The sequence below is a fragment of the Lingula anatina genome, chromosome 6, assembly GCF_051362555.1.
Source record: "Lingula anatina isolate TDL-2025a chromosome 6, LinAna3.0, whole genome shotgun sequence".
Taxonomy (NCBI): Eukaryota; Metazoa; Brachiopoda; class Lingulata; order Lingulida; family Lingulidae; genus Lingula; species Lingula anatina.
The window spans coordinates 21,708,105-21,726,709 of record NC_141772.1 but is presented as its reverse complement, the minus strand read 5'-3'; the positions used below and the strand labels follow the sequence as shown (position 1 = coordinate 21,726,709).

At 39.7% G+C, this 18,605-nt stretch overlaps 2 protein-coding genes across 2 annotated transcripts; both read right to left on the bottom strand.

Moving 5' to 3' along the window:
* Positions 1-7: 7 nt before the first annotated feature.
* Positions 8-12,981, bottom strand: LOC106160813 (caveolin-3-like). Its single transcript, XM_013537574.3, has 3 exons — positions 12,672-12,981; positions 5,096-5,173; positions 8-1,134 (listed from the first exon to the last, which is right to left on the bottom strand). The coding sequence occupies exons 1-3, from the start codon at positions 12,819-12,821 to the stop codon at positions 868-870; spliced, it is 495 nt and encodes a 164-aa protein (XP_013393028.1). The 5' UTR covers positions 12,822-12,981; the 3' UTR covers positions 8-867.
* A 2,583-nt stretch (positions 12,982-15,564) lies between these two features.
* LOC106161743 (uncharacterized) lies at positions 15,565-18,354 on the bottom strand. The gene has a single exon (XM_013538768.2). The coding sequence runs from the start codon at positions 18,260-18,262 to the stop codon at positions 16,292-16,294; it is 1,971 nt and encodes a 656-aa protein (XP_013394222.2). The 5' UTR covers positions 18,263-18,354; the 3' UTR covers positions 15,565-16,291.
* Positions 18,355-18,605: the final 251 nt, after the last annotated feature.

Below are 18,605 nucleotides of genomic sequence, written 5' to 3'. Positions count from 1 at the left end.
ACATCAGTAAAGAGTATGAGTTTATTTGAAATATTCCCAATAATAAAATAATACAGAATTACAGATAAATGTTTATCTAACTCAGACTAAAATCTAGGTTCTATACTAAAATACAAAATTCAATATATGTATGCTTTTGGTTACATACATGTATATGTATAGAAATAATAAAAAATATACGCACTTTCAAAATATACCTCGTGTTGCATTCATAGTTACAGTATGAATTATAGTAGAATAATTATATGTGGAATAAAATTTAGAAAGGTTCTATATATCTCGCAACTGCGCTGTATACCCATTACAAACCGAAAGTATCAGAAATAATGAAATATGCTTAAAGGTGAAAACTGTACAAAATCCATATATGTTGTAGTATTTCCAGATACATGAGATATTTGCAACACACGTATGAGCCTGTCTTACCTCTTTGGTTTACAACTTTTGATTACATAAAGCTGACGTCTTTACGGAAGCAGAACAACATGATTGCCATGAGCCCCGATCTGGATAATAATGACGCTTAATCTTCATGTGACACGTGATGATAAAATAAGCAATCGTTGTATTGACTGAAAATGAATTGACTGAAAATATCATTATTAGAGCCAAAATATACTATCATTTATTTTATGAGATATCTGTAAGATACATTTTCTAAAATACCGCTCTCAAAGACATACACGTTTTATGTCACAATCAAACTAACATAATTCCCTGCATGTATCTAGAGAAATTTGTCTTGGAGCTTTCAATGCCAACTGTCACTGCAGAATATGTGTTATACAACGTGGCTTCTAGACACCGTTTCTACAAAATTAATGAAATCATCCCAGAGGAGTACTAGTATTTGATTGCACGCCCCTATCAATTCTGGTTGATGTGTGTGACTCTAATACCAGACAATATCTTGCCAACGGCTTCAAAACACGGTGCCACGATGGCCCCAAGGTATGTTGACCAGGCTCTGCGCACGCAGCCCATCTCAATGTCGTACGCCTTCAGCGCGGGAATCCAGCACCAAATGTTACAGAAAGACAGGCAGGCGAAGTAGACACCCCAGCAGCAGGCCAATGGGAGACCGAGCACCAGGGAGAAGATGCGGTAACACCAGAGCTTTGCCCCATGGAAAACCTGGAGAAGAATTAAGGGAAACTTCTTGAACAAAAGTGATTTTGATGAACAGCAACCAATGTGATGTGGCGTTTGCATGCTTGTTTAAATATGTTTTAGTCATTATAAAAAGCTACATATTGCCATTTTTAAAACTCAGGTTTAAATATATAATCCACGGTTATTAGTTTAATCAAAACTAACCCTATGTATGCGATGAATTTGCCATTTGAGAAAGGAGAAAATCAATGGGCGTGGTTGGGTATATTATTTCAATGTTATATTATTATACCATGCCAGGGGCGTGCGGCACTTCGGACACGGTTGGTGCACTCCCCGTATCCCAGTGCTAGCACCACAATTGATTTACAGCCTATGAATTTCCCATTCCGTAAATATTCTGAAAAAGGTATTTCCACAAACACAAATGCTAGCCCACACGTCTAATTTCTGCTGCAACGTGTGCAAATATCTGTTATATCTTCTTTTAATGCCGAAACGCATCCACCGACACAAAGCTCTCTGAAGCAATCTAATCTTAAAATCCATATTCATGTCATCCTGGGGGATAATAGATTTGTATTTGCGATATGGCGATGTTCAAATGTATTCCAGTCTAACATATCTACTTTGGTCTGCTTGGCCAAATAGCCACACACACATATATAGACGTGTAATCATCCAAGCGATTGTGCATATTAGTAGTTTTTTTCTGAATTTTGTAATGGGTTATTTGACATTGATAGATAGAATTCGATTCATTCTAAAGCGCACACGCGAATGTTTTTTGTGAGTGAGTGAATGCAACGTTTTGTTAAAATCTGAAGGGGCGGTTTGCGTACTAATAATGTCAAGGAGCCATTTTCTCTTATCTACAAAGGAAAACAAAGCTTATAGTTTAATCTAACTTATATTCATATATTCCATCTACATATATATATATATATATATATATATATATGTACATATACATAAGCCTGTGGTGCTGTACGTGATAACTGCATGTATTCTGCGAGCTACGTCTTGTGATTCAATCCACTTAATTTCAAGAGGCAAGAAAGCAAAGAAGTGTTATCGAGTTTAACCGAACTCGCCTTAGAAATTAAGGAATAATTGCAAGAAAGACAAAAAGAACATTCATTATCAAAGTGTTTGCAAATTTTATAGGCCCGTTCACGTATTTTCAAACAATTAGATGAATTATGTTTTACTGACAGACTTGGCTTCACACGTTTCATATGACATATCCCAGCATTTCCGACATGTTTTCTTTTTTAATAGATCGTTCAGGGTCTTGTACAAATATGTTTTAGACATACATACTACATCACTATGACAGTTTTATTACTCTTAGAAATAACGACTTTGGACCAAGTAACCGTTGCAATCTCATCAATAAATGGTGACAAAGTCTATGCTCGCTGGAATTGTGCGCTTCTACCGGAATTAACGCCCAATGCAATAACTTACTGTAAAGCTAAGGAGGATTGGAACCTTTGCTATACAACTGGGCTTAAAAGGATGTTATATTCTGACAAAATATCAGTTCTGTGGCTCAAATCTGGTGAAACTGAGAAAATGCACATTTTACTTACTTTTCTTTGGAATATAAAGGGAGGAATAACAATCCTTCAAATCTGCTAGACAGACTTTGCATCTACATGTAGAGTTTTTCATTGTATCTTTGTAATGCTGATCAAAAGTAAAACCATACCTAAAGAGACAAAACGTGTAGTCTACCGTTGGGACATGACGTTTCGAACCTCAATTCACCAAAGAGCCTTGATAACATGACTGATTTGATATGCCGCATAGGTACAAAACACTTCTGGTATCTTAGGAAAAGATTCTAATAATATTTTGTATTACCGACCACGTACTAATGAGCGAGAGCAATTCCTTGGTGACAAAAATTACGTAAGGTCTCTCCTGTTCCTGGGCTCTTCTTTTTAAATTTTGGATAAAGGACACTGCACCCAGGGCTCACTACAAATACCCATCTTAAGACTGAAACTACGTTAATTTACAAACTATTTTAGTTCTCTTGAAAACACGTGTTCAGATGGGGAATAGCTTCGGTTCTGTTGTATCAAGAAAGTACTGTAATACCCTGATAGGGTTTCGTGCCTGATGGTCTAGGACGACGTAGAAATTAGACCATTTGTGCTTTTTGTAGAAAAACGGAACCTACGGTACCGGGCATAAACACTGACCCAGCTCTAAATGGGGTGTATAAACTGTGAACCCGTGTGGTCCCTAGTCAGTGTTATGGGCACTGTGATACATATATCCAGGCCTGTGTAGCTTCATTTCGAGTGGACGATGACAGCAAGTACTTTCTAACCACAGGGGGTACCCTAGCAGGCTACTGTAGAAGTGAGTCTATTACAAAATTTGCATTTGCAATTTACCAGTTATGATTGTCTTGTGATATTCCTATAAAGGAATAGGAAATACGCTCACAGCATCAGAAGCGTGGAGCGTGGGCAGTGCATTTAGTCGCTCTGATTACAGACCTTTTAAGCCTCGTTTGCATCAAGTCTCATTAGGTCGCTTTTGATGCGTTCACAGGTGCCGCTGCATGTTAAGCGGCATTAATTGCAACAGAGATGGCTATTGGAAAACATGGAATTGACTTGCTTGGCTTACTGTAGCACAGACTGGACGGCCCAACGCAGCTGAAGATTTTGATATATAAACTCGTGATCAATTCAGATAGGGCCCAAATAAGCGTGAAGTTCACGCTTGTCAGTGCTAAGTGGCAATGTCCAGTAAGTCGTGACCTTTTCTTCCAGCTGTCTTCTATAATGATACCTTATATACCTTTAAAAATTGACCACAAAAAACTAGTTCTATAAACATGATGGAAAACAAAGGCATTTCTTTATGTTTTATAAATAGTCTCGTATGTATAAAAAGACTTGGCCTTCGTGAAACGCAATGTGCGGAACAAACGCATGGATTCTGCACTGCGTGCCGGCATTGTTTTCATTTTCCTTATAACGGAATGTGTAACTCAGGCGAACATGATTACGATGATGTGTAGCAGCATGCGGTTGTGGCCTTACTAGAGCATTCAAGTGCACCTGGAAAATGTTTTCAGGCCAGCCATGAGCGTAATTATGACTTTATACAACACAATCGTATTTTTTCCTGGAAATTTCAAATTTTTACCCAATGACCAATCACAAGCTACACAGTATCCAAGACCGTTGGTAAAATTAAGATGTACCAGGATAAACTAGCTCTAGTTTTTGTGTCACTTTCGTAATGGAAATACAGGATCACGATTCACGCTTCACGATTAATGGAAAAGTGAAATGTTAATGTATTATGCCCTAAAGCCGTGATTTTCGTGTGGGTCTCAGTAGCTCTGAGTGTGATATCTAATGGAAAGTGTGGGACTACAACCATAGCGATATATGTCGATGCAGCTACTTCAGGAATTTCTAAGTGAATGCGAAATATGCATCGCATGCTGTGTAATAGTTTTCTCATAGTGCTAAAACTATAAATTGAACAGCAGGTACGCACACATTGCACAAACCACATATTTATACATGTATGTAACACAGATCTTGTAGTCAATTCAAGGATCTCTTATAATAAAAATACATTTGTTGAATCTCAAACAGGCATCCTGTGTTTTAGACGGCAATGGAACTCGCCCAAATATTGTCATTAATGTCCCGCCTATATAGAGGTGCGTTTCCAGACTCCTCAGTGGTAGAGAGGTGAGTGTCCAGTCTCTTCTGAACTTTTGAAATTCAGGGTACGAACAGGAAAACATAATCCAACCGACCTGTTATTCCCTCCTTTCTTTATTGTGATATTCTATTTCTTATTATAATTTGCTTTTTAATTATTATTTATTTGTAATTGCAACGTAGACTAGTACAGGTATGTAGTGCAGAAATTACAGAAAATACAGAGTTTCTTCCAAATAATACATTCTCACTGACTAGCATACACAATATCCTACCTTGTGGCTCAGGATCCAGACCTTGTCAAAGCTGTATACTGAGTCGTCCGGTTCTGCAATAATGTCCTCAAAACGAACCTGAAATTGTAAATTAATACAACGTTAAATCACCTCGTAAGTTCACACGTGTTCCATTTTTGGTAACCATTACACATTTTATATGTATATGTTTCTAATTGTGGCGCATAATAACACCGATCGTCAAAATATAATTGGAAGGGATGGTAAGAGACGATTGATAATTTGATTTTATTTTCATATTTCTGGTCACGGAAGAGTTGTTTTTTTTTTTTTTGTTTTAATTGAAGTAAAATCTAAGTTATAATTTCGAATGTTGACATGTCGTTACTCCTTTCAGGTCCCCTTCCTTTGTTCTTTAGACATGTCAAGATTGAAAGACAGACAGACGCACAGACAGGCGTGACGCTTTTTACAACGTTTTCCAGTGTGCGTGTGACAAACCCATCGATTTTGGAAAATAAAAGGTTTTAAGCATATGCTTTATCCCATGTCTATCCATCATCGTCAGGAGACAGGAGAAGCCTGAGCAAAATAATCGATAAAATAATATGCCGTTTTCGCACTGAATTAAGTCAAGGTGAAATAATTATGCAACCATCACTAGGCAAAAAGTTGAATCTCATCTCGGATAGGGCTCATTCACATATGACACCGTGATATTTTCACCGAGGCGAGAATGCATTATCATACTTATGATAATGCACTGAACAGTCATGTTTTCACCTTAGTCTAAATCTATGGGTATATAGAAGATGATCGTCTACCGTCAATATATTTTCGATTTATTTATCAATCTATCTACAGAGCTAGTATACATGTAGTACACCCAGGCCTGTAACCAGCAATTTCCAAAAGGGAGCTCTTTTTCTGAGAAAGTGGACTTTTTATCATGAAACATTCGTATACCTAGATAAAAATTTACCCAGGGGAGACATTTACCCCCCAAAAGGGATTCTTCCGACCCCCCCTCCGAAACCCCCATTGCTTTCTCGTCTCTTCTCTCAGAAAATGAATCAGCATAGGTCGGATAGTAGGTATTGTCATGCACTCATATTAATTCCGTGGTCTTTGGTCGCACGTTAGAAATCGTTGTATCTACCCTATTGAATTATCATATTTCAACGTTTTTTTTTTCTTATTTATAAAATGTGACGGCTGTCGGGCGCCTTGGTTTATGATATAAATACAGAAATCAGTCTACCTATTGAGTTGCCAGGAATAAAAAAACACTTAAATATGCAGATATTCATATTCATTCATTTAACTAACTCGCCAGTTTTGGTTTCTTTTCCCACAATAAACAAAAAATCAACATTATCAAATCCACGGTGGTTCACAAGAATATAAATTGAAGAGCAGTAAATTGTCTCAAAATGTAACATCCTGCCCAGGGAAATATTTATAACATCTCGATCAACATAGCAATAACACATCAGTGACTGCAGCAGTAAGTGCAGTCCACAATACGCCTTTGTTTAAATTGAAATTCACTCTGCACATCAGCGGTTCTTGCGTGCTTGAAAAAAAGCCACATGAATTGCGTCTTGGCTAATGCAACGTGGTCCTTTATTTAGGCCTTTTATAACACAGAAATGCGCGAAGATAACCATAAGCCAAGGGATTCATCTCTAACTACATACTCCGTTTCTGTAAAGGGTTTTTGCGTTTGAAATTAAGTCGATTTTATGTCGTTCTTTATCAGGTTTTATCTGTCTGTGGTGACGTCTGGGAATGATCGTCAATTCTGTATGGCTTCCACAGTGTGGCAGAACAGAAACTATTTCATTTGACCGGAAAAAATCTATATATGTGAAATAACACATATCTTTGCCCAGGGATTTTGACTAAAGGCTGAAGCCAGGGATATCGAACGATGTCCATTTTTGCAAACTTATGAAGGAAGAGATCTAAATTTATATACAGTATACTTATTTCTGGTCCGGGAAATGGCTTGATTTGATAAGTTATATTTTCATTGAAATTTCATCAAGTAAATTCGGTTTCAAGACATATGGCTATCTAAACACAGTTTCAGAAATGGAATTTTCCGCGGTCGATTTAATTCAAAACGCACTGCCACAATAAGCGGATTATCCGTAAAGAGTGAGCCCAGGAGATGCCGGTGAACAAGTACTCCATATTTTGTAAATATGACATCAATCACCGCCCCTACCTCGTTTTAAGTAAATCCAGGGAACGCTCTCAGATAAAGGTCAAGCCGATATGTTACGTGTTCTGACCTATTTTGGTCTTATCTTTTGGACCCACCTTTACACCACCTTCAATTTCATGGTGATGGTGTATTTGGGGCAGTCTGTTCAGAATATGTTATGTCGACTTAGCTCGTGTGATCCGACTCCACGAGGACTCTCGCTGAGTGCAATCACAGCAACAGCGTAGAACGCCTCCTCTTGAAAATTCGTTAACGAGATTGTGAATCTCTCTGAATTTAGATATTTTAGATGTTTTAAGAAACATCGAGCAGATAGTTTCAGAGAAACAGCCGACCTCCCACCCCCACCATTGTAAAATGAAAATACTCCAGGTAGAAAATATTCATCCCCATTAAAACAAATGCTGCTTATCGGGTTAACAGAAGTCAAATGTAAATTATATCTCTTCACCTTGTGTTTACCAAACAGGAATTCCTTAGATGATGAACAGGTACCAAGAGTGCGTAATGTGTTTAACACGTGTTTAACAGTTTAGGTCAAGTGGAAGGTGACCTGCCTTGTAACACCAGTAGTTTCAGAAGAGCACTGAGATTGAAACTCTGCGTGCTCGAATGCCGTGCTGGGTGCTCAGCGTAACAGCCCCATTCACACCTACATGGTTAATCGAGATTAAGGGAATCGCGATTCTAACGCGCTTAGCTAAATTCACTTTTACCCCGTTCACACTACGCTCAGTTATCCGGATAAATTGCGAATTAGGTCACAATTCGAATAAATGCAGTAGTGTGAACGCAAGAGGATTTTTGTAATGCGCATTTTCAAAATCCTGCAAGCGAGGTGGATTTCTAAGCGCGATCCGGATAACTTACCGGAATCGACACCTGTACAGATCTAACTGCACATGCGTGCAGATAAGTGCGGGTATCTATGAACGCTTGTTTATTACTTTAGCGATTGCACCAAACGTATTTGGAGGTCGCCACTCACTACAACATGAGGAAACAAACTTATTTTGCCATCTTATACTTCTCAAGAATGCTGGAATGTCTTTAGAGTTGCATTTGTCGTCACAAATTGTTGTTGGTATTTTAAGATTTTCTGTGCGGCGCATGCGCGAGTGTTCAAAACAGGAAGTTAAACCTGAAATTTTCAACGTGGGATTCGGATTCGCTTAGCGTGTGTGAACGCAATACCGAATCGGATTCCTAACGAAAAATTCGGATTATAGAAATGCGCATTTTTGCAACTGTAGTGTGAATGGGGTATTTTTTGCGTTCACACATGTAAAAACGAAATCGCGATTTACCTAGCTAGATCTGGTAATTGCAACTGCGCTCGCTAGGGGAGTCACGGTATATCCTGTTGATCATGCGCAGTAGCTGCCTTCAAGACCATGCTTTCGGTTTGTACGTTATATTCCATTTAATACTTTCATCGGCCCAAATATTTAGTAATGCTGCCACTGAGTTTTCAGACCAGAACGTCCTCTTGGCCATTTTGCTGACTGCGTAGAAACTTGAAATTGCGTGGACAGTTTGTTTTCTTTCACTTTCCAGTCGGCGAATAGCTGTATTTAGCTAATGTTTCGTTTCAATTTATACCCGACATGAAATAAAATTTATTGTATTGTATTATATTGTACTTTCGATAGAAACTGTGCACGCCTCTTAAGTCCTCAACTTCCGGTGCTAACATCGATCCCGTTCTCACTAGGAAATTTTATATCGCGATTTAAGTTTACATCAACCCCATTCACACGAGACACTTTCAATCGCGATTAGTGCCAAATCGCGATTCTATCGATGTAAAGCTTCTAGTGTGAACGCAGTCGAGACGCCAAATCGCGATTCAAATTAATCCTACTCGAGAGGTGGATTCTATCGATGTAAACTTAAATCGCGATATAAAATTTCCTAGTGAGAACGGGATCGATGTTAACACCGGAAGTTGAGGACTTAGGCGCGTGCACAGTTTATATCGTAGGCCCTAAGTACAATACAATACAATACAATAAATTTTATTTCATGTCGGGTATAAATTGAAACATTAGCTAAATACATCTATTCGCCGACTGGAAAGTGAAAGAAAAGAAACTGTTCACGCAATTTCAAGTTTCTTAGCAGTCAGCAAAATGGCCACGAGGACGTACTGGTCTGAAAACTCAGTGGCAGCATAACTAAATATTTGGGCCGATGAGAGTATTAAACAGAAAATAACACCGTACACACCGAAAGCATGGTCTTGAAGGCAGCTACTGCGCATGATCAACAGGATATACCGTGACTCCCCTAGGGAGCGCAGTTGCAATTACCAGATCTAGCAAGGTAAATCGCGATTTCGTTTTTACATGTGTGAACGCAAAAAAGTGAATTTAGCTAAGCGCGTTAGAATCGCGATTCCCTTAATCTCGATTAACCATGTAGGTGTGAATGGCACTATCGATAGAATCCACCTCTCGAGTAGGATTAATTTGAATCGCGATTTGACGTCTCTACTGCGTTCACACTAGAAGCTTTACATCGATAGAATCGCGATTTGGCACTAATCGCGATTGAAAGTGTCTCGTGTGAATGGGGCTAAGGTTTACGCCCGCTTTTCAAATGCTATAAAAAGGACGAAGATGGGCTCATTTGTTGTCTCCTGATAAATAGATAAATAAGTAAAACATGAGCAAAAATGATAGCAATTTATTTAATGAATACGCCTAAAAACGCCAAAGGGTTAATATCTCGTCATTTTTTAAACAATCGGCCACATCTGCAACACTAACATTGGTTTTACATCAATTGTAACTCTATAGTTATTTGTATAGAAATTATTCACTGCAGCATGGAAAACCAGAGCTGATTCATCCAGCGATATAATGTCGCAAAAACCCATTACCTAATTCATAACAACGGAGTCCCATGGAGAAGCCTTCCATTAGCTTGATGCACGTTAGACATCGATTATTCCATGTTTGTAACAGTTTCGAGGTGATTGCGAACAATGTGGCCAGCGGGGACGTCTTGTTGCATGGTGTCTAGACTGCATTCCCACAGATTTTTAGATCGATCTATCCCCGTGGGGAGTCTCACTAGATTGCTGTCAGCTTAGCCAGCTTAAATGTCTGTCCCGCCTACTAAAAGCTGTAAGGGGGTAATTAACTTTCCGTGCGCGCTCGGCTGACAGCAATGTAGCATGAACCCCCAGGGAGTTAGCTCGATCCAGATGGATCGATCTAAATCTGTGGGAACCCATTCTTATTTTTCCAACGTGATTGTTTTTCATGTCTACCGTTCCATTATAAAACCCGTCTTCATAGAAAAAAAAGATTGGCGGGCTTACAATAATATTGAAATTACCCTGAAACATGAACCGTTTTTAAAATAATGCGAATCTTTTGAATCTCTGACCGCATTGTTTTACAAGAGTATTCGTTTTCATGTTTTCAGCACGCGACTAAAACCAATGGAAGCAAGATTATAGCAACAAAACCAGCTCAGGATAAAATATGCATATTCGTGTAATCGGTCCCTGGGAAAACAAACCTGGATAAGTGTCTAATGGCGTTTCCGCAGTGAGGCAACCAGTCAGTCCTTAATCATCGCTCTCAGCCTTTGCAGCATATAATAACCAAATCAACCCGTTTACAGGGAGGTTCACATTGATGCTGGCGATGACGGTGATATTCCATACTTAATTCACGGTTCATAGCATGTGGTAAAGGAATCAATTGTTGGTCGAACTGTTCGTATGAGTATTTATTTCATGCTAATGGAAAGGGCTATTGTAAAACATTTCAGTTTCGCTTTAAAACCACACTGATGTACACTCTTAGTGGTAACCAGTGATCCACGTACAGAGCGCTTGATTGCTACATGTATCCCCATGTAAAACCCTATAAACCCCCCCCCCCCTCATACACAAACCTTTTTAAACCTCATAGTTCACCTGGCGGCGAAACGAAGACCAAAGTGAATCAAAGCGATGCAGTAGAGCTTTTGGTTTAAACCGATGGGAAACGAGCTAAGTTATATTTCTTAGTTTAACTAAACGGTAGCAGTTTCAGATAGCGGCACGAAGGGGATATTTTACCCTTTGTCTCAATTCCAAAGGCATTTTACTGTTCTACAGTGAAACTGCTCCGCTGCCCGTCACTCAGTAGCAGTTTGTATTGATCTTTTCCATTAACCAATTTGTGTTAGTAACGGGAGACGAAGAAGGTCATGAAAACGTTGTTAGCTGTATACTGTTACCCGGAACCTCAAGTGAATTGACTCTGATAACGGGCTGTTTTAAAAACAGTTTTCCTGGGGACTGCGTATTATAAACCGGGATGTATTGTTTTTTCCAATTTCTTAGAGGTTTTTCCAGAAATGATTTCTAGGTCCCGATTAATTTTTTTAAAGATATTGCTTTTTCAGGTGCCTGGAAATCGGCTTCATATCTTCTTATTATGAGAACAGGAACTGTTGGAAAAATCCCAAATAGGAAAACCGAAAAGAAAGAAAGTCAAGTACTGGTACCTAAAAAATTGACCTGAAGTCCTGGAGATCTAGGATTAAACCAAAGAGACAGAAAATCTAGAAACAAGACTATAATTTCATCCCTTGCATTTTCATTGTCTCTATTACTAGTAAGTGGATGTGAAACAAGGAACGGTATAATAAGGTGGTAATGGCCGGAGAGTGCATTATATATCGGATGGGCGTGAGACTGATATTCTGTTACCAAATCAGATTACTGGGTCACTGTGTTTATAAATGTTTGAAGAACAGTTAGACATACCATTAAGTGATAAGATACACAGCTCTCAAGCGCCAACACATAGCATAGAAAGATTGCATAATTTTCACCCTGAATGGTCCACAAGCTGACAGAATCCTCTGTAAATTAAATTTCCGTTCTACTGAATTGCCAGCTCTAGATAGCCTCGCCCCTCGGAACCGTTTTGGAGCCAATGGCCATATGTGGCTGGTGGTGGGCTCCATTTGCAGGTTTTATTGGTCCACAGAGCTGTATGTGCATCTGGTTATTTTACAAGACCGGTATCCCGCGGTACTACATGTAGCACTAGCTTTGCTTCAGAATTGCCTCCGTGTTATCAGCATTTTGTGCAAGGCTTCATGTTTCCATGATGCTAGTCTGGGGAAATAGGAGGCTTCATGCGTTTTTAAGGGACTAGAAAAGCAAAAAATTTTGCGTTCGTTTTTGATTGACATTATCAGTTGATATAAATAGATGCATGCATGTGGTTGTTTGTGTGTGTGTGTGTGTGTGTGTGTGTGTGTGTGTGTTCGTTTGTGTGAGGGGAGAGAGAGAGAGAGAGAGAGAGAGAGAGAATTACGGAGGGAAAGAGAGAAAAGAAAGGGAGAGAGAAACCGAAACATTAATCCTACCTTGCAGTTATCATTCAGCAGATTAGGATCTCTATCAAACAGATCGATGTTGACATCTTGATGAGGCTCTTCCAGTTTCGTCTCTTCTCCACCAACTGTCAAAGGGATGGAGGACTCATTTGCGGCTTCGTCAGCTTTCTTATCCGACATTTTCGCGTGGGACGTAAAACTCGCCGAAAGAGAAGTAAACGTGCAAGGATAACCCAAGTGCTTGACCTCAACGGTTAGGCGGTGTCTCTCGTCCTAAACTGCCGCGGACGCTGGTAGTAAATTCCAGCTGCAAATGTTCAGATCAAGCTAAACAACGGATGCCAGCTGAAGACGATCCCATTCTGAGAGAGGGGTGATGACTCTCCGATTTTGAAATAATATATACATGTACCTTTCTTGGTGATATTAAGAAGGGTTTGGGTGTGCATAATTGAAAAAAAAAATGGCACTTTAAATTGACAGCTACTTTTGATTAAAAAAATGGCATGTAAGTTTTTTTTTTTTATTTATTTACCTGACATGTGTTGATGTGAATCAATTATATGGTTTATACTTAGTGGACTTCAGCTAACGCATCGGAAAAATCTGGATTTGGTATTGCATCTTGTGCGTGTGTGTGTGTGTGTGTGTGTGTGTGTGTGTGCGTGTGTGTGTGTGTGCGTGCGTGTGCGTGTGTGATTTAATGTGTGTGCGTGTGCTTCTGTAGAGCTAAGGCCCAAATGTGAAGTTGTGGTCGATGAGTGTGCTGTATATACCGATACCGGGAAACTCGAGGTGTAAATAATGTATTTGGATTGTTTCTTTAGTGCGTTTTCATGCACAAGTATGTGTGTGTGCACCTTCACTGTATGCGTGCTTATGTACTGGTACCTGCATGTTAGTGAGTGAGTGTACGTGTGTGCATACGCTTTGTGCAAAGTAACCATTTGAACGCACTTTGATTGTGTTCTTGATAATTTAACCCCAGTGCCGAAAGTCAAATATTTTTTCAGTTTTACAAATTTTAAAGAACGAATGCCTTTGGCCTAATAACAATCAATTGCTTAATTTTTGAATTTATGAACAAAACATCTCATAAAAGCATGCTAGGGTGGCCACGATCAAAAAGTTACCAGCCGAAGGACTTTGGTCTGTTAAAAAAATTCCCTACTCTCCCACGTACGGTTCTTCATACCTTGTGCAGTAATTTGCGTATTATTAATACAGACAACACGGATTTGTTATGCATTTTACCCTCAGAAAAAAGAGATAAAATCATATCATCTTGCAGTCGATGTTAATAGCCAGCTGATCCAAGCAACCCACCTTCAAAGTATCAGATGACGGAAAACATTTGCAGGGTAGAAGGGAATATCAGCACGTGCGCACCCTGGATAACGAAGGTTAATGTTAACAGCAAATGTGTGTTGATAATATAAAGGTGAACTCTGCAACTCGGGGTCATAAGAATTAGTCTTTCTATTGACACGATTCCCCTAGTCTGAAATTAAGTTTGATTTCAACAATACAGGACCACAGCTTGAAAGAAACGCGCAGGGTTGTGGAGAGGAGTGGGGCAACAGCTGAAGGAAGGTCCGTAATATTCTGTACGCGCAAGCAGATTACCTGCATCTCAGAGTGAATGAAAAACAAAAAGCTTCTGGAATACTGGGAGACAAGTGAAGGCAAACAGCCGTAGACCCTGCGGCCCAGTTATATACCACAGAGAGCAAAATGAAAATGTATGAATTCGAGCTGTTGAAATGCAGGTTGTATAATGAAAAAGCTGAACAAAATCTATCTCAAATTGCTCATGGTCGAAGAAGAATTTCTGGACTGATCAACTGCGATTGAAGCACCGGTTGTGCCCAAAGCGTCATTGTGCTTAGGATTGTGATCGCTGCTCGAGGACGTCGCATCTGTTGCATTCTTGAGTTCAGACTGACAATGCTCCATCATTCAAAGTGTCCTTTTTAATATGCAACTCGTTTTACATAACAACCTTTTTTTACTTAAATTATCGTAGAAATACCCCCAAATAAATAAATTAGAGATCAGTCCGTACATGAACATACGTAAGGGATTGAAAATCGAGTGCACCTACCAGTATATATAAGGTTGATATTCAATAATGAGTATGTCTTAGATATGTGAAAATGCCCCAGTGAATGTTTTGATGGCATAAAAGTGTGGATGAATTGTCACTACTAATGATCGATTGTGTGAAGAGTATGATCCCACAGGGACTTACTAATGGTCCTTATTGATAGCGTTGTTAGACGGGGAACGGGGGGCCGAGGGGTTAACGCATACGGAAACTATGTGCCTTGTACTCTTAATTAGTGTGTGTCTAGCAAACATTTCTGGTAGAGAGATAGAGAGAGACGAACGACAGAGAGAGACAAAAGAGAGAGAGAAAAAGAGAAAGAGAGAGAGAAAGAGAGACAGCAAGAGAGAAATTGTGTGAGAGAAGAGAGAAAGAAAGAGAAAGTGAGATAAAGAAAGTGAGAGAAAGAGAGAAGAGAGAGAGAGAGAAGAGAGAATGAGAGAGAGAAGAGAGAGAAAGAAAGAAAGAGAAAGAAACAGAAAGAAAGAGAGATAGAAAGAGAGGGAAAGAGAGAGAGAAAGAGAGAGTGAAGAGAGAGAGAAAAGAAAGAATGAGAGAGAGAGAGAGAGAGAGAGAGAGGGAAAGAGCCTATCAGGTTTCTATGTTTTCTATATGGAACAAAGATGTATTGTAGTTCAATTCTATTAATTATCTCATTCTGCCAAGATGAAGCTCGATGTCAATATTAAAAACGATACGACGTTACTGATATAATATAGCATGATCAGATTTATCAACACTGGTCTGTAGATTTTTATCTTACGTGCTTCTCTAATGAAGTCTGAAAACTGGATGACTCAACGATAATTCAAGGCGATCAGATAAAACAACATCATTTATTAATAACAACTCTAAATGTATCTGGATAATCAGATAGAAAAATATAACCCATTTACTTATACTTGAACAGATCATTAAAAGTAATCAAGTTATTAAGAGCAAGGCCTTGAACGGATGTGTAAAAAAAACACAATTTATGGATGCTAATTGGAAAGAGCATCTAAAAACCACAGCCCCATTGTAGATCAAATGAAATGAAGATTAACGTGTAAACAATATCAAACTAAATGTCGTGCTAGAGGTTCCAGGATAGAAAAATATAACCCATTTACTTATACTTGAACAGATCATTAAAAGTAATCAAGTTATTAAGAGCAAGGCCTTGAATGGATGTGTAAAAAGCACAATTTATGGATGCTAATTGGAAAGAGCATCTAAAAGCCACAGCCCCATTGTAGATCAAATGAAACGAAGATTAACGTGTAAACAATATCAAACTAAATGTCGTGCTAGAGGTTCTAGGATGACATGTCAAACCCACAATAAACGTTTTATCATTCTTAAATGTGAAGTCAATATCCTCAGAAATACAGGAACCAAATATTGGAACCTGCCTGTGATTAACAGCCGAGTACCGTTGACATCTCAACGAGCAACTGTTGTGCATTACAAAGCAAGGTGCAGTGTTCGTTTTCATTTAATCCTCAACTTCAAAAATTATACTAAATACCAACTGCCCGGACGAATAGGTACGTATTGCGTCTTATTGCCGTTTCAGGATGCAAGCAATTTCAGCTCTGAACTTCTTGTTAAGGAGGGCGTAGACGATGGGGTTAACGGCAGCGCTCAACATAGCTATTGTAGCTATCAGCAGCTGCAAGGAATCAACAAGTACAAAGCTTCCCCCTTCCTGCTGCCCAGAGTACGTCCGCTGCACGACCGTTGCTATGGGAACCGGAAGCCACAATACAAAGAATGTCACGATAATAACCGACGTCATCTTGGCAAGTTTTGTCTCCAGGCGTCTCTTACCAAGAACCCGGTTCTTGTTAGTCATCACGCAGACCGAGCCGTATATCTTTGCCTCACCCACGGCAACTGCTTGCGATGTGGTGACGTTGCCATCAAAGTCAATCACTTGTATTTCGTTAGTCACATTCTGGTCTTCTCTTTTTTCTGCAGTGTTTTTGCCGCTCTGATAACTATGACGAACGGCTTGGAATCCTTGGTCACGATCCGAGTCGCCTCGAAGGTGCTGCCCATTCTCAATGAGATCTTTGTTTGTGCTGTCAGGTGCATCACTGACAGACAAGTCTTTGACTACACTAATGGAGGCTCGACAGGCATCTGATAGTGCTGTTGGAATTGTGCTGTAAGATAAATATCGGAGATTCGCGCGAGTTTCTTTGTCATTTTGATTGCTTATGTTTGTACTCCTCTCTGAGTATTCTTGTACTCTTTGAGGTAAATGCCAATTGTTCACTCTCTGCGGTGAAACAATGTTTGGATTCCTTTTTCCCGCAGAAACATTCACCCCCGAGCATTGCACACAACAATCCGCGCCATCTAGCATCAAAAACGCCGCTTCTTTATGATTTTTAGTCGCGCATCGTGCAGCGTTTAAGACATTGGGCGAATCCTGCTTTACTCCCTGCAAATTGTTTTTTGAACCAAAATCATGGAATTGCAAGGTGTTGTCACTTGTCTTACCAATAGATGGCCTTTCAGTCGCTTCATTCGAAACGCACTGCGTGCTACGCACACTTTCTTCATTTATATTCAACCCAGGTGTCTCTTTAGTTATTGTGCTCGTTGAATGAATTGTGCTCAGTCTGTGCGTTTCCACTGTATGTTGGTCGGGAGGACTCACTTGAGGGGTTCCTGACGGCAGTAAATCTGACGAGTTAAGAATTGCCGTTGTTTGAGTCATGTCTTTCCGGGGACTTACTATGTACCGGGCTTGTTCCCCGTTTGGAACGTCCTCTGACAGAGTTCTGATCGGGTGAACCTTGTTTTTTTGACCGCCAAACGGTTTTCTAAATATCTTCCTTTTCTCCTCTACCTTGCAAAGTATTCGGCAGTACGCCACGGACACTATAAGAATTGTTACAACGGTTAATGGTGATAGAATATAAAGGCTGTAGACGCCATCCATATGTAAAAGTTCCGTGTTGTACTTCAGACACATATCAAACAGAGGTGAATCGCGCAAAAGGACAGCCCATATAATGCCTATTGATAGACCAAGAGTCCAAGTCACCACTGTCATCACGATCACTCTCAGACGCCTTTGCTCTTTGTCAAAGGGTTTCGCAACTGCCTGGTACCTTTCGTAACTGATGACAGCTATTGTCAACAACTGAACAATCTCCCCCGTTGATTGAAAAAAACCTTGCATTACGCAAACTTCTAACGGCACGATGTACGTCGTGAAATTCTCTAGAATGATCACAAACGCGATTGGGACGCTCAGAAGGCAGATGATCAGGTCCGAAATGGCCAGGTTGACCAATGGGACGTTGACAGCTGTTTGTAGCGCCCTCCTGCACCCGACAGCAACTACCAGGGACAGATTGCCAATAGTTCCAAGAATTAGAGCCACGAACAGCAGGAACAGATTGACGACTAGAATTGGATCGCGAGCGACACCATTTTGAATATAATTTGTTTCTTCGACCGCCATAGAAGCATTGCTGCCGTTAATGCCTGTGATATTCTGGTTAAGCCCCGACATCCCTGTGAACTAGTTAATCCAGTCTTTACGGCAGTAAACTAGGTGTTGGCATTTATCGTTTTTACAAAACTAGTGTATTTTAACGTTTCCCTGTAGTGTGTTTTACATGTTTTGCGTTGTTGGTAGATGCAAAGAAGCACTAAATCTTCGGTAACCGCATAGAGACTCGGTGCATGCAACCATACAAGTGCTTCTTAGAAACAGGTTGTTTTAAGACGGTGAAGGTTGCTAACGCTGCGGTTAATACGTTATCGTCATACCAAGCGTGGCACTCCTCTTCATGCAAAGAAGACTAGTGTTACTTTCGTGTTGTACGTACGTGGGAATCTTTCTTTCCTCTTGT

Bases quoted from the DNA above. Each gene is read 5' to 3' on its own strand.
- LOC106160813 (XM_013537574.3), bottom strand. From the start codon at position 12,821: ATGTCGGATAAGAAAGCTGACGAAGCCGCAAATGAGTCCTCCATCCCT. The intron at 5,174-12,671 runs GTAGGATTAATG...TTACAATTTCAG, and splicing joins TGCTGAATGATAACTGCAAG to GTTCGTTTTGAGGACATTAT. The intron at 1,135-5,095 runs GTAGGATATTGT...ATTCTTCTCCAG, and splicing joins TCTGGATCCTGAGCCACAAG to GTTTTCCATGGGGCAAAGCT.
- LOC106161743 (XM_013538768.2), bottom strand. From the start codon at position 18,262: ATGTCGGGGCTTAACCAGAATATCACAGGCATTAACGGCAGCAATGCT.